A 15,783-nucleotide genomic window follows, 5' to 3' on the forward strand; every position below is an offset into this window, starting at 1 on the left:
TAGAACTCAGGATTAAGAAACTCACTCGAAACCACTCAACTACATGGAGACTGAACAACCTGCTCCTGAAGGACTACTGGGTGCATAACAAAATGAAGGCAGAAATAAAGATGTTCTTTGAAACTAATGAGAACAAAGACACAACATACCAAAATCTCCGGGACATATTTAAAGCAGTGTGTAGAGGGAAATTTATAGCACTGAATACCCACAAGAGAAAGCAGGAAAGATCTAAAATTGACACCCTAACATCACCATTAAAAGAACTAGAGAAGCAAGAGTAAACACTTTCAAAAGCTAGCAGAAGGCAAGAAGTAACTAAGATCAGAGCAGAACTGAAGGAGATAGAGACACAAAAAGCCTTTCAAAAACTCAATGAATCCAGGAGCTGGTTTTTTGAAAAGATCAACAAAATTGATAGACCACTAGCAAGACTAATAAAGAAATAAAGAGAGAAGAATCAAATAGATGCAATAGAAAAAGATAAAGATATCACCATTGGTCCCACAGAAATGCAAACTCCCATCAAAGAATACTGTAAAGAGCTCTACGAAAATAAACTCGAAAATCGAGAAGAAATGGAAAAATTCCTGGACAAATACAGCCTCCCAAGACTAAACCAGGAAGAAGTTGAATCTATGAATAGACCAATAACAGGCTCTGAAATTGAAGCAATAATTAATAGCTTACAACCAAAAGAAGTCCAGGACCAGATGGATTCACAGCCAAATTCTACCAGAGGTACGAGGAGCTGGTTCCATTCCTTCTGAAACTATTCCAATCAGCAGAAAAAGAGTGAATCCTTCCTAACTCATTTTATGAGCATCATCCTGATACCAAAGCCTGGCAGAGACACAACAAAAAAAGAGAATTTTAGAACAATATCCCTGATGAACATCGATGCAAAAATCCTCAATAAAATACTGACAAACGGAATCTAGCAGCACATCAAAAAGCTTATCTTCCATGATCAAGTGGGCTTCATCCCTGGGATGCAAGGCTGTTTCAACAAATGGAAATCAATAAATGTAATCCAGCATATAAACAGAACCAAAGACAAAAACCACATGATTATCTCAATAGATGCAGAAAAGGTCTTTGACAAAATTCAACAGCCCTTCATGCTAAACACTCTCAAAAGTTAGGTATTGATGGGACATATCTCAAAATAATAAGTGCTATTGATAAGAAACCTGCAGCCAATATCATACTGAATGGAAAAACTGGAAGCATTCCCCTTGAAAACTGGCACAAGGCAGGGATGCCCTCTCTCACCACTCCTATTCAATATAGTGTTGGAAGTTCCGACCAGGGCAATCAGGCAGGAGAAAGAAATAAAGGTATTCAAGTAGGAAAAGAGTAAGTCAAATCGTCCCTGTTTGCACATGACATGATTGTATATTTAGAATACCCTATTGTCTCAGCCCAAAATCTCCTTAAGCTGATAAGCAACTTCAGCAAAGTCTCAGGATACAAAATCAATGTGCAAAAATCACAAGCATTCTTATACACCAATAACCGACAAACAGAGAGCCAAATACTGATTGAACTTCCCATTCACAATTGCTTCAAAGAGAATAAAATACCTAGGAATCCAACTTACAAGGGATGTGAAGGACCTAGTCAAGGAGAACTACAAACCACTGCTCAATGAAATAAAAGAGGACACAAACAAATGGAAGAACATTCCATGCCCATGGATAGGAAGAATCAATATTGTGAAAATGGCCATACGGCCCAAGGTAATTTACAGATTCAATGCCATCCCCATCAAGCAACCAATGACTTTCTTCACAGAATTGGAAAAAACTACTTTAAAGTTCATATGGAACCAAAAGAGAGCCCACATTGCCAAGTCAATCCTAAGCCAAAAGAACAAATCTGTAGGCATCACCCTACCTGACTTCAAACTATACTACAAGGCTACAGTAACCAAAACAGCATGGTACTGGTACCAAAACAGAGATATAGACTGGTGGAACAGAACAGAGCCCTCAGAAATAATACCACACATCTACAACCATCTGATATTTGACAAACCTGACAAAAACAAGAAATGGGGCAAGTATTCCCTATTTAATAAATGGTGCTGGGAAAACTGGCTAGCCATATGTAGAAAGCTGAAACTGGATCCCTTCCTTACACCTTATACAAAAATTATTCCGAGATGGATTAAAGACTTAAATGTTAGACCTAAAACCATAAAAACCCTAGAAGAAAACCTGGGCAATACCTTTCAGGACATAGGCATGGTCAAGGTCTTCATGTCTAAAGCACCAAATCAATGGCAACAAAAGCCAAAATTGAGAAATGGGATCTAATTAAACTGAAGAGCTTCTGCACAGCAAAAGAAACTACCATCAGAGTGAACAGGCAACCTACAGAATGGGAGAAAATTTTTGCAATCTACTCATCTGACAAAGGGCTAATATCCAGAATCTACAAAGAATTCAAACAAATTTACAAGATAAAAACAACCCCATCAAAAAATGGGCAAAGGATATGAACAGACACTTCTCAAAAGAAGACATTTATGCAGCCAACAGACACATGAAAAAATGCTCATCATCACTGGCCATCAGAGAAATGCAAATCAAAACCACAATGAGATACCATCTCACACCAGTTAGAATGGCAACCATTAAAAAGTCAGGAAACAACAGGTGCTGGAGAGGATGTGGAGAAATAGGAACACTTTTCCACTGTTGGTGGGACTGTAAACTAGTCCAACCATCGTGGAAGATATTGTGGCGATTTCTCAAGGATCTAGAACTAGAAATACTATTTGACCCAGCCATCCCATTACTGGGTATATACCCAAAGGATTATAAATCATGCTGCTATAAAGACACATGCACATGTATGTTTATTGTGGCACTATTCACAATAGCAAAGACTTGGAACCAACCCAAATGTCCATCAGTGACAGACTGGATTAAGAAAATGTGGCACATATACACTATGGAATACTATGCAGTCATGAAAAAGGATGAGTTCATGTCCTTTGTAGGGACATGGATGAAGGTGGAAACCATCATTCTCAGCAAACTATTGCAAGGACAAAAAACCAACATCGCATGTTCTCACTCATAGGTGGGGATTGAACAATGAGATCACTTGGACACAGGAAGGGGAACATCACACACCAGGGCCTGTTGTGGGGTGTGGGAAGGGGAGGGGGATAGCATTAGGAGATATACCTAATGTAAATGACGAGTTAATGGGTGCAGCACACCAACATGGCACATGTATACATATGTAACAAACCTGCCCTTTGTCCACATGTAGCCTAGAACTTTAAGTATAATAATAATAAAAAAATGCAATCAACAAAATCAATAAATAAATTACTTCCTATAAAGGCTCTAACAACTTTTTCATGCTCTTTGCTTAGGTTTTCATTTGAGTGCTAAATATTCAATATTCTAATGTATAGAGTGGTATGTAGTTTGTAACAGAGGAAGTGTCACAAATCAGTGGGAAAAGGCTAGTAATTTTTAAAATAAAATGTGTTAGAAAATTATCTGTAGAAAAAGGGAAAATAATCAAGTTATTTAACCCAACATAATGTTGTCAAAAATTATTTCAAATGAACTAGTTATTAATGAAATATCAATAAGAAGAAAATATGGGTAAGAAATTTTTACTGAGTTGTTCTACATACAAAATAATAAGATTAAGGGGAAAATAATAGTTTCAGAATAATCAAAAATACTATTACCAAAGAGATGTATTAAGAAGTTTACAAAGCCTAATAAGAGAAATATGAACATTTCAATTTTAAAATAGAAGTGGGTTTTATCATATCATTTTGAGATTTTGAAAAATAGTTTTTTAAAAAATTTCACTTTTTTTTTACTGTCACTATTGTATACAAAAATGAAGGTTGGATCACGACTATCTGTATGAAATATGATTTTGCATATAGTGATCGAATTCATTTGAGTTTAACTAAGGTGTAATAAAATAAATCTCTTTACTACAAATGGTTTCCCTGCCCCTGTATAGACTACTTTAATATAAACCAAGCAGAATATGTCTTGAATCTAAATTAATTATTGTGAAATTAATCAGGTAAGTCATTATTTCGCATAACGAAAAAAATAATCATATTGTACACTTGGTACAAATGAGTGAATGTATTGTATAATACCATCCATGTACTTCCTTTTACCAGTTCAATTAATAGTGGTTATTCATTTCTGAAACAATGCTGCTTAAATAATTAAACTGAAATTACTATAGGTAGTTAGGCAGTGCTAGGATGAGATAACTAATCAGTGTATAATATTTAAATGGACAGTTACCCTGATTAACTAGAATGTATGACTAAATATGATTACCAAAACTGAAAACTTAGAAACTTCTTTTTTTGACACAAATATGAAAATATTTTCCTTCTATTGATTTTGCATTAGTTATAATGCACTGGGCCTTACACATTAAGTTAGATGATCTCTTTTGATACTCTAACAAACCCTGTGACACAAAGTCATTTAACTACTTCAGCTAAAATAGAATTTTGATTCAGAATGTCAGGCTTAACATACTCACTTTCCCTAACACACAATATCTTATTAAAATGAAGTATATACACTTATCTATTTAAGTACATCATTCCATGTGTATTTAGATTCAACATAGTGCTAGAAAAACTGAAGGGTTATATTAGTGAATCAGACATATTTTTGGAACTTGGTAATCATACAATTCTTACGTTATTTGAAACATTTCCCTTTTAATTTTCTATTTGCTTAGCATCTAATCAGTCATTTGGTACTGCCATCTAAATTCTTTTTTAATGCTCTACCCCTTCTGCATAGCCAGAAGTCCCACACGTATCTGTCACTCGACTTCATTTATTTTGACTGTGGTACCCAATGTAAATGACTTTGGGTCAAATGTCAGTCTTTTCCTCAAAACCTTCCCTCTGACTACATCAACAAGAATCAGTTTTCATTTCAGGCAATCAATAAGTCATAATTTATATAATCAACAATAATTGTTCAAAATAATGAGAAATATCATTTAAATAGTATCAGAATTTTAGAGATTCGAAACTGAACTAAGCAAGAAAAGTAATGAAAGTACAAGCCCGTTATGAAGCAAACATAAAAAAGACTTACAAATAAAAATTAAATTGGAATATCAAAAACATAAAATTCCACCAAAACTAGTGATTTCAACAGAGTATCAATAAAAATCTTGATGTGTATACCCAGAGTAATTAAGTCTCTTGGCTACTGAAAATAAAAAGCAGTTAAGGAGTATTTCTACCTTGCATAAAGAGGTGACTATTTAATTTCTAAATTTTGATTAAAATAAACTGATATTCAAATGCATAATGCTTTGAAATGGAAATGTATTCATTGTGTTACAGTTTCATGGCCCCGATTATAATATAAAAAGTCATGTTATACTTAATTTTCTTTCTTTTTTTTTCCTTCTTTTGTTTGTGGGGGGACGGAGTTTCATTCTTGTTGCCCAGGCTGGAGTGCAATGGCGAGATCTTGGCTCACCACAACCTCTGCCTCCTGGTTTAAGTGATTCTCCTGCCTGAGCCTCTCAAGTAGCTGGGATTACAGGCATGAGCCACCAGGCTTGGAAAATTTTGTGTTTTTAGTAGAGATGGTGTTTCTCCATGTTGGCTGGTCTTGAACTCCCGACCTCCAGGTGATCCGTCCGCCCAGCCTCCCAAAGTGCTGGGATTACAGTCGTGAGTCACCGTGTCCGCCGTTATGCTTGATTTTCTTTGTAAAATTTGAGAATCTAGGTTTGATATTTCTGTTTACTATTTAATTCATTTAATAATATTTTTATTAATTATATTTTTTCTAAAATTTCCATACAGTTATTTTTTGTAATCCAGTTGGCCAATTATGAGTCTCTTTTTCTTCCATGAGTATAGTCTTATATTTGCTATTTGATCATTGTGATGTCTTTATATATGTGTATATTCGCTACACATAGAAAGTATACATATATACACACACAAACATGTATAATAGTGTGTCTGCATATATATATGTATATGTAGACAAGTTTTTAAGAGTATAGTGACTATGTGTTGATGTACCAGTATATTTGCTATACAGCATCTATTTCATTGAGAGTTTATATTCCCTAAAATAGCATCTTATATATAGAGATTCTTTGAAGCTTGGGATAAGGTTAATTCATTCAGAAAGAATTTATTTTCCTTTATTCCAAGCATTTAGAGTCACTAAAACCCAGTATGGTTTGAAAATAAATGTTTAATTAAGGGATTTTATTGCCTCACAGGTGGTATGGATTCTAGCCCCAATATCATGAGTGAGAATTGCAGAGACTTGTTACCTTTTTCTTCTTTCATTTAATTCAGAGCCAGGACCAAGAGAGGAAAATATCTCCAGGAGCTCTTTTTCTGAGGTGGGCTTTTTCTAGTTCACCCACTGAGAGTATTGCCCTTTGGGAGTTTACGTAGGAGGATTTCCACATTTGATCTTTCACACATACTTTGCCATTGCCTCCAGGGCTTTCTTACTCACCCCCAGACAGATCTAACTGTACACTTTCTTTTTATTCATGTTTTTTGATAAATTCTGTTGCTGTTCTGCCACCTCATATAGTTTTAAATATATTATTCAGAAGTTTTAGTAGGGCTACTTGAGGAAGGATTTCAGAAATATCTAAACCATCATATTCTGAGCTTTCTCTTATGCTCAAGAAAACCTTTATTTAATATTGATATTCTTGAGAATATGCATTCATCCAGCAAATGTTTGTTGAGTGACTATATGTAGATACATAAGTGAACAAAAGATAAATATCTTTGCCTTGATGGAGCTTGCATCCCAATGGACAGAAAATATAATATACAATAAGTGCAATAAACAAATCAATAACTTAGATGACAACACAAACCTTGGAGATAGCTACAGAGAAGGATGAAAAAGCTAGAAGGAGCAGATTAAACCATAGCATAGAGTAGTCACGGTGATCTCATTAGGATTGTGAGATTTGGGCAAAGATTTAAAGTTGGTAAGAAAGATGAGATAAATGTATGGTTTCCTTGGTTATTGGGCTGGACATCAAATCTGGATAATCTCTTCTTCCTTGATCTGTGGATGGCTCCATAGCCCTAGCATTTGTCCTATGTTGCCTGCTGAGAAGGGGAGGATGGGGTAAATGTAGGAGCCATAGATAGTAAGAGGGGATCTCTGACACCAAATAACCAAATATTGCCCTTCTTCATCTTCCCTGTTTTGCAGTGAGTAACCATATTCTGATAATTTCCATGACTAATTCTATAAATATATTATTTTAGTAAGTTCTTTGATTGGAAGTCTCTGAGACATATTCAAAATGTAATTTTTTAATTCATATTTCTCTAGATTTCCTCAGATTTGTCTATAACTATTTTCCAAATCACACATTTGTAACATTAGAATAAATGTGGCCAGGCGCGGTGGCTCAAGCCTGTAATCCCAGCACTTTGGGAGGCCGAGACGGGCGGATCACGAGGTCAGGAGATCGAGACCATCCGGGCTAACACGGTGAAACTCCGTCTCTACTAAAAAATACAAAAAACAACAACAACAACAAGAACAACAACAACAAAAAAACTAGCCGGGCGAGGTGGCGGGCGCCTGTAGTCCCAGCTACTCGGGAGGCTGAGGCAGGAGAATGGCGTGAACCCGGGAGGCGGAGCTTGCAGTGAGCTGAGATCCAGCCACTGCACTCCAGCCTGGGCAACAGAGCGAGACTCTGTCTCAAAATAAATAAATAAATAAAATAAAATAAAATAGAATAAATGTACATTTATTATTTCTTATGCCAAGTGACAGGTACTTAATATACAGAGGGTATTTTATGTATAGTATTCATTCTTTAGGAGAACAACCTCTTTAAATGTGCCATAGAATTCAGAAGGCATTGTATAATTGGAAATTAATCTCAGATGCCCTTATATTTAAGAATTTGCTTTACAGGGCTATAAATGCTATCTATATTTATCTGCGAATAAATATACATTTTTACTAATAAAGAGATAGTGTTTAATATTGGGTAAAGTATTGATGTTTACACGGTATTCGCACTAGTATGGACCATTACAGAGATAGTAAATGTAAAGCCCTTTCTAACCAAGTTCTTTCTTAACATTTTTAAAGCAAAATATATATATTTGGAAGGAGAATATATTCAGAAAAAATTCTCAAAAGGGAAAATAAAGTTCAAACATAAAATTAATTGGTACTATTATTTTATACTTTTCTTCCTCTAGTAGTCTATCTTTACAAGGAGAGGCATCCACTCAGCTAATGGATGTCATGCTCAAAGCTGCCTCACGTTTGTCCATCCTGAGATATATTCCTGTTCCAAACCTGTTTTGGTATGTTAGGCTAGTAGACTGAGGTTTATCTTAAAATAAGAGAACGTCCTTTAATAACCTCTCTAATCATTAGTTTCTATTTAAACTGAGACCTTCACTATCCCAGTGCTGATGCTAATAGCCAGTAGGGAATTATTCTTCTTTTCATAACTTCTTCTGTCTGACTTTAAAATTAGAATAAAATGGTTTTATTAGACTTGGGACTATTTCTGGGCATATGATAAACAATAGAAAGAAAAGGAACAATGCCTGATTGTTTAATTTCTGTGAATCCTTCTGATGTTCTTCTTTTCATTTGCCTTAAGATAAAATCAAGTTTGTTCTTTTCATGATGATCTAATGCTTTCAAGTCTTTCGAGTCTGAGTCTTGATAAGGGTCTTTAAAATATTACTTTTAACTACAAATTCCACTACATTTTGTAAACATAAATGAATATGACCTTGAGATAATAATAAATAAAATTTGGTCTATGTAGTTCATGATTAAATCTTTTCATTTAAAAATGTGTTATAATTCTGCAGATCATCGTATGTTATTTGTCATTTTCTATATAAGGGAGGAGGAAAGGGTATGCAAATAGCATTTATCTTGACAGCATAAGTTCTTCAAAATGGAAAACATGATCAGAGGCTGAATGAGTAAAATTAGGAACAACAATGAGGGTGGCAAGTAATTGCATGATTCTGTTTCTAGTCCAAAATAGTAATACTAATATTTAAATGTTCTTATTTAAGTGTGAAGATACAATTTTTTTTGAGGCGGAGTCTCGTTGTGTCGCTCAGGTGGGAGTGCAGTGGCACGAGCTCAGCTCACTGCAACCTCCGCCTCCTGGGTTCAAACTATTCTGCCTCAGCCTGCCGATTAGCTGGGATTGCAGGTGCCCACTGTCAAGCCCAACTAGTTTTTGTACTTTTAGTAGAGACGGGGTTTCGCCATGTTGGCCAGGTGGTCTCAAACTCCCGACCTCAGGTGATCCGCCCGCCTGGGCCTCCCAAAGTGCTGGGATTACAGGTGTGAGCCACCGTGCCTGACCAGAAGATACAATTTTTATATGTATTTAAACTCAACCTCTTTACCTAGGTCAGAAAGGTTTGCTTTATTGTCTTCATTGAGATGAACATTTGCTATGATTATCATAAAGACCAGAGACAATGATTCAAGTAGCCAATTCCCCCTCTAGGGAATGAGACTGTGTCATAGATTTTGCAGCAATGGTTTGGCTTTTCCAATTTTGGCTTGACTTCAACACAAAGAAAAATTCCTGGGGCCTTCTTCCTCTTTGTTGTTATATATACATCTCTGTGATGTACAAAGGGTTTGACTTTCAAGAATTAGAGTAGTACAGGTCTGATAGTTAAAAATAATGGATTTCTTTAGTACATGTTTAAGTGCATTATTTCCTTATCTATAACAATTGCTAGGAGCTTCTATGCCTTTCTTTATATCCTTGAGGATTGACTAAAAGAAGTTACATAGTTTCTACTATCATGTTTTGATAGAGGAGTTCCTCTTACTTTTAAGAAAAAAATCTGTGAGAAAATGTTTCACATAGTTCTACACATATATTATACTTTTACATTGTAAGATAATTTTAATTTCATTTTCTGCTGTAAAAAAAGAATTACCATAAATTTTTATTTAAACAAAATAAATGATTGACAACAGTAGAATAACCTTTAAATTTTTTACTATAAACTTTGAAGTAGCTATGACATGAGGAGAAAAAGATAGGCTAACCTCATAATTATGCCAGCAAAATTATTGAATCCCACTTCATTTATCTTGAAGTACTTTTTCCATTGTATGTTGATGTTTATTTTTTGCTAGTGGTAAATTATATTTAACAATTGTTACCATGTTCTTATTTTAGCCATAATTTTTAAATAATTATGCTATGCTCTAGTTTATTATTTTGGTAACATCAGTAATCTTTATTATGTTGATATATGCTCTTTTATGCCAGAAAACAAACAGGAATGCCTTCATGTGATCCAAAAACTTGTTTTTAATAGTTTATATACTTTATAAAATTATGAGAAAGTTATATATGTGTCTTTATATTTAGGTTACTACTGCTGTGTTTAAAGTTTTCAGAATTAAATATTGATATGTTTCAGAATTCATACAGTAGAAAATAATTTGAAATACTAATTTTAATTTATATATTGCCAATTGATTTAAGTATTTACATCATGTTGATTATTTAAAATGTTATGTAGATCAAGGGATTTTTATTTTAATACATCGATAGTTACAAAGTTATAATAGAGTTCACCTTCAAATGTATCTTGGCCTTAGAGTGACTTTACAAGTTTGAAAGACTAATGATAGTAACATTGATTTATTGTAATAATATGATATTGTGTTGTACTATGTACCAGGCAACATGCTAAATACTTTATATGCCCCATGTGGTTTATATAAGGCTTAAAGTAAGGACTCTTAATTAATTTTTCCATTTTAAAGATGAAAAATTTGAAGCTCAGAGGGATTATGTCATTTATCTAAGGTGGCATAGAAAGTAGTGGACTAGGTTCAAAGTGGGCCAATGTGTCCTCAAAGCCCTTGCTTTTAACTCCTACTGTAATCAGTAGAGTGTTGGTACAGCCCAAGATACAGGTTCTGGAGAGCCAATTTTCAAATATTTATCAATATTGTGAGTTTGTTATTAAACTGTCAGAAATTTGAAATGAGCTATGGTGGGAATATTTAAACCTTGGAACTCAGCAAATGCTACAGATCAAGGTTTCTTCCATATTCCCCTTTCCTTCCTGCCTCGTATAGTATGCTAGCATATCAGTGCCTTTACTGCCAAAGTCTTGTCAGTGTTTGCAATGTTACACGTATTATGTTAAAGATATAAATAATGGGCGTAATTTTTAAAATATTGTGTTAAGTACTGTCTATAAACTGGAATCTATTAAGAAACTTACCATTAATAGTTATTGAATTAAATTACATTAACTTTTGTTGATAAAATATCTAAAATAATTTATTAAAGACAAGAATGTGTGAAATGAACTCTCTCTCTTCTTTTCAGTGATAGTGGAAAGTGGAAATATAATTTCTTTTGTGGGTTATATTAATTCTGGATGTTGTAACATTTATAGAAGTATTATAGGATTTGTGAAACTACAATCAAATAAAGTGGTAAGTTTTCAACTTATGTATTCTTTTTAATCAATTAATCTACTCTAAAGAATAAAGAGTGTTGGACACCTTTTCATGTACTTACTAGACATTTGTTTGTGTTAGTTTGTGAAATTTCTATTCAATTTTTTGAAATTGTTTACTTTTGGTTTATTTAGTCTTAAGATATAAGAATATAAGTTGTAAGATATATTGATTTGTAAGATATACAAATGATCAATGAACACGGTAAAATATGGTTTACATTCTTATTCATCAGAGAAATGCAAATTAAAACCACAGCCAAGTACTACAACAAACATATCAGATTAGCTAAGATGCACTTAATCATTTTTCTTAATTCCATTCTAGATAGTTTCTCCAGAAAAGTGAAAACATATGTCTATACAAAGACTTACATGAATTCTAGGGCTGGGCATAGTGGCTCACACCTGTAATCCCAGCACTTTGGGAGGCCGAGGTGGGCAGATCAAGAGGTCAAGACATCGAGATCATCCTGGCCAACATGTTAAAACCCCATCTTTACTAAAAAATACAAAAATTATCTGGGCATGGTGATGCATGCCTGTAGTCCCAGCTGCTCGGAAGGCTGAGGCAGGAGAATCACTTGAACCTGGGAAGTGGAAGTTGCAGTGAGCTGAGATCGTGCCACTACATTCCAGCCTGGCAACAGAGCAAGACTGTGTCTCAAAACAACAACAACAACAACAAAAAAAAACTTGTATGAATTCTTACAAACTAAAAACTGGAAGTAATCCACATGTCCACTGACAGTTGAATGAATAGAGATGTTACAGTATATTTATACTATAAAATGCCACATAGCAGTAAAAATAATCATGGATACTTGTAAGAATGTCAAACATATTACGTTGGGCCAAAATGCCAAACCTGAATGAGTACATTCTATATAATTTCATTTTTATGAAGTTCTAGAAGAGGCACAAATATGTAATGTGTGATAGAAAAGTTAGAACTAATCATTAGTTGGTCAGGGAGTCTTCAAAGGAATTCTGTAATCCCAGCACTTTGGGAGGCCGAGGCGGGCGGATCATAAGGTCAGGAGATCGAGACCACGGTGAAACCCCATCTCTACTAAAAATACAAAAAATTAGCCGGGCATGGTGGCAGGCGCCTGTAGTCCCAGCTACTCAGGAGGCTGAGGCAGGAGAATGGCGTGAACCCGGGAGGCGGAGCTTGTAGTGAGCCGAGATCGTGCCACTGCACCCCAGCCTGGGCGACAGAGCGAGACTCTGTCTCAAAAAAAAAAAAAAAAAAAAAAAGGAATTCAATTAAATATGTAAACTAACTTGAATTCTGCTGCACTGGTCATATTCAATGTAAAGATTTGCCATGTATATAGGTGCAAATATTCAAGTTATATTGGATTTGACTCCAGGATACTTAGTAAAGGCTTTTGCAGCTTCCAAGTTCTTGTCACCCTTCTACCTGAGGACTACATTCTCTTTTATATATCTTAGTGGTCATCAACTCCTAGCAAATCTCCCGGCAAAGGTAATTTGAGGTCTCAACATTTTCTCCAGAACCATTCATATTGAACATCCTGTAGGCCCTTCTCCACAAGGTCTCTTATTTGAATCAAAATTCTAGTTCCCTGAGTCAAACTCATTTTCCATGTTTCTTTTGTACTTAAACAGAAAAGACAGGGAATAATCCCTCCTTTTTCACTTAATACCATCAGTTCTGGCCCTGGCATTTTCTGCTTATTTTACTTCTCCCCTGTGGGTTCAACAAGAGTGCCTTGTGACTAGGGCTGATGTAACAAATGGTAGTTAACAAAACATCTTAAATGAAACTATGAAACATCTTAAATGAAACTATCATAAAATGATATCCTAGATCCTTGAAAAGTGGAATTAATTCATTATTTCCTAAACATCTTTGTGGATTCTAAATGACAATGCTTTCAATTACCTTAGATATGCCTATGTTATCTATGAGTTTACTATTTCTCTAATATAATTGAAACACCTATGTAAGTAAATTTTTACTAATTTGAATACAGTTGCTAATTTATTTTAAATATCATATCGTTAAATGGTTTAGAGTGAGTTTCTGATAAAACCAATATTCATTATATGGTTAAGCATCAATAATATATATATTTTTTTTAACAGAAAAGATCTCAAAAACTTGTTTATATGGGTCAACTTAAGGAGAAGGAGTCCTTCGGTGAGATTAGCGTCCTTCTTCAAGTTCCTTTCACATGCACAATCATTACTGAAAAAGAGGTGGAAATGGCAATCATTGAAGATAAGGACCTATTTGGTAAGTGCATAAATATCTTTTAACTGTTATGCCATTTTATTGGATGAGTTTTTTAAAAGAGTAGAGATATTTCACAGACAAATTGGGATACTCAAGTCAGTGTGTGTTTGTATGTTATGTATAAAGACAACATACAGTAGCTATACTATAATATATTCTGAATTAATTGTGTGGTGTTAGAATATATTAGCAATATTTCAAAAGACTTTGTTTTGAAATTACTAAAATCTCTCTGCCAATTCCCAGGTTATCATTAATAGCAACGCTCCCTTTTCTGGAACATCTTCTGGCTTTAGTCTCTAAGGTTATTGCTTTTATGTTTTTGGTTCAGGTCAAGTCTGTAACATCCTCAATGTTTAATTAAGATCAAGCATATATGAAAATCTAAGACTGTTATTGTATAAGACTTTTTCTAAAATTTTAGAGCTCTACTAATAATAACAGAATAATAATGAAGCCACCTGTGTTCGGCCCTCCAAATACTATAAATACTCAAATTGGAAATGCAATTGAATATGAAGGAGAAATGAATAGAAGCTAATAAGTTATAACATAATAGAATATTAAAGAAAATTGTAGGTATGTACAATAAAACTGGGAATAAAGGATGAGGAAGAGAAATGTGTAGACATTACCGTGGGTGAGAGATATGCTTCAACAAGCTAAATTGAAAGATGTTCATGATAAACCGTGTAAGATTTGACTGAATACTGCTATCCTGAATTTCAATTATTTTTTATGTCTCTGACATGATTTGGATGTTTGTCCTTTCCAAATTTCATGTTGAAATGTCATCCTCAATGTTGGAGCTGCAGCCTAATGGGAGGTTTTTGTATCACGGGGATGGATCCCTTATGAATGGCTTAATGTCCTCCCTGGGTAATGAGTGAGTTCTCACTCTATTAGTTCATGAAAGAGCTGCCTCTCTAAAAGAGTCTGGCATCTTTCTCTTGCTCATTCTCTCACCATGTGACACACCTTCTCCACTTCCATCTTCCACCATGAATAAAATCTTCCTGAGTCCTCACCAGAAGCCAAGCAGATGTCGTTGCCATACTTGTAGACCCTGTCAAATTTTGAGCCAAATAAACGTATTTTCTTTATAAATTACCAGACTCAGGTATTCATTATCAATGACATAAAACTGACTAATGCAGACATGGGACATTGCTATAAAGATACATGAAAATGGGAAGCAGCTTTGGAACTGGGTAGCAAGCAGAGATTAGAAGAGTTTGAAAGTCTCAGAAGAAGACAGCAGATGAACGAAAGTTTAAAACTTCTTAGGACTTGCTAAATGGTTGTGAACAAAATACTGATAAAAATATGGATGGTGAAGGCCAGGCTTATGAGGCCTTAGATGGAAATGAGAAATCTATTGGAAAATGGAATAAAGCGTATCTTTGTTATGCCCTAGCAAAAATCTTGGCTGCATTGCATCCATGCCCTAAAGATTTGTGGCAGGTTAAACTTAAGAGTGGTGACCTAGGGTATCTGGTGGAAGAAATATCTAAGCAGCAAAACATTCAAGAAGTAGTGTGTCTGCATCTAACAACCTGCAATCATATACGAGCATAAAAGATGACTTAACGTTGGAACTTATAATTAAAAAGGAAACAGAGCATAAAAATTGAAAAATTCACAGCCTAGCTATGTGGAAGAGAAGGAAAGTGCATTTTCTAGAGAGGAATTTAAATGCACTATGGAGCAGCAACTTGCTAGAGAGATTAGCCGGACTAAAAGGGAGACAAGTGTCAATAGTCAAGATAATGGGAGAAAGTCCTCAAAGGCATTTCAGAAATCTTGAAGACAGCTCCTCCCATCACAGGCCCAGATGCCTAGTAGGAAAGAATGGTTTGGGGAGCCAGGCCGAGGATACTGCTGCCCTATGCCACCTCAGGATACTGCTCTCAGAATTCAAGCAGATCCAGCCTGGGCTCTTTGTCCTAGATACACCATGGGCTACTGCTCC

At 34.9% G+C, this 15,783-nt stretch overlaps 1 protein-coding gene across 2 annotated transcripts in view; it reads left to right on the forward strand.

Annotated features, from left to right (window-relative positions):
• The window catches only part of CNBD1 (cyclic nucleotide binding domain containing 1), a 550,745-nt gene that overhangs the window by 459,546 nt on the left and 75,416 nt on the right, over positions 1-15,783 (forward strand). For both annotated transcript variants that reach the window (XM_038000319.2, XM_038000318.2), the window contains exons 9-10: positions 11,413-11,522; positions 13,661-13,811. In XM_038000319.2, coding sequence (XP_037856247.2) covers positions 11,413-11,522; positions 13,661-13,811 — 261 coding nt within the window. The remainder of the gene's footprint in view (positions 1-11,412; positions 11,523-13,660; positions 13,812-15,783) is intronic.

This window comes from Chlorocebus sabaeus, chromosome 8 (genome assembly GCF_047675955.1).
Source record: "Chlorocebus sabaeus isolate Y175 chromosome 8, mChlSab1.0.hap1, whole genome shotgun sequence".
NCBI lineage: Eukaryota > Metazoa > Chordata > Mammalia > Primates > Cercopithecidae > Chlorocebus > Chlorocebus sabaeus.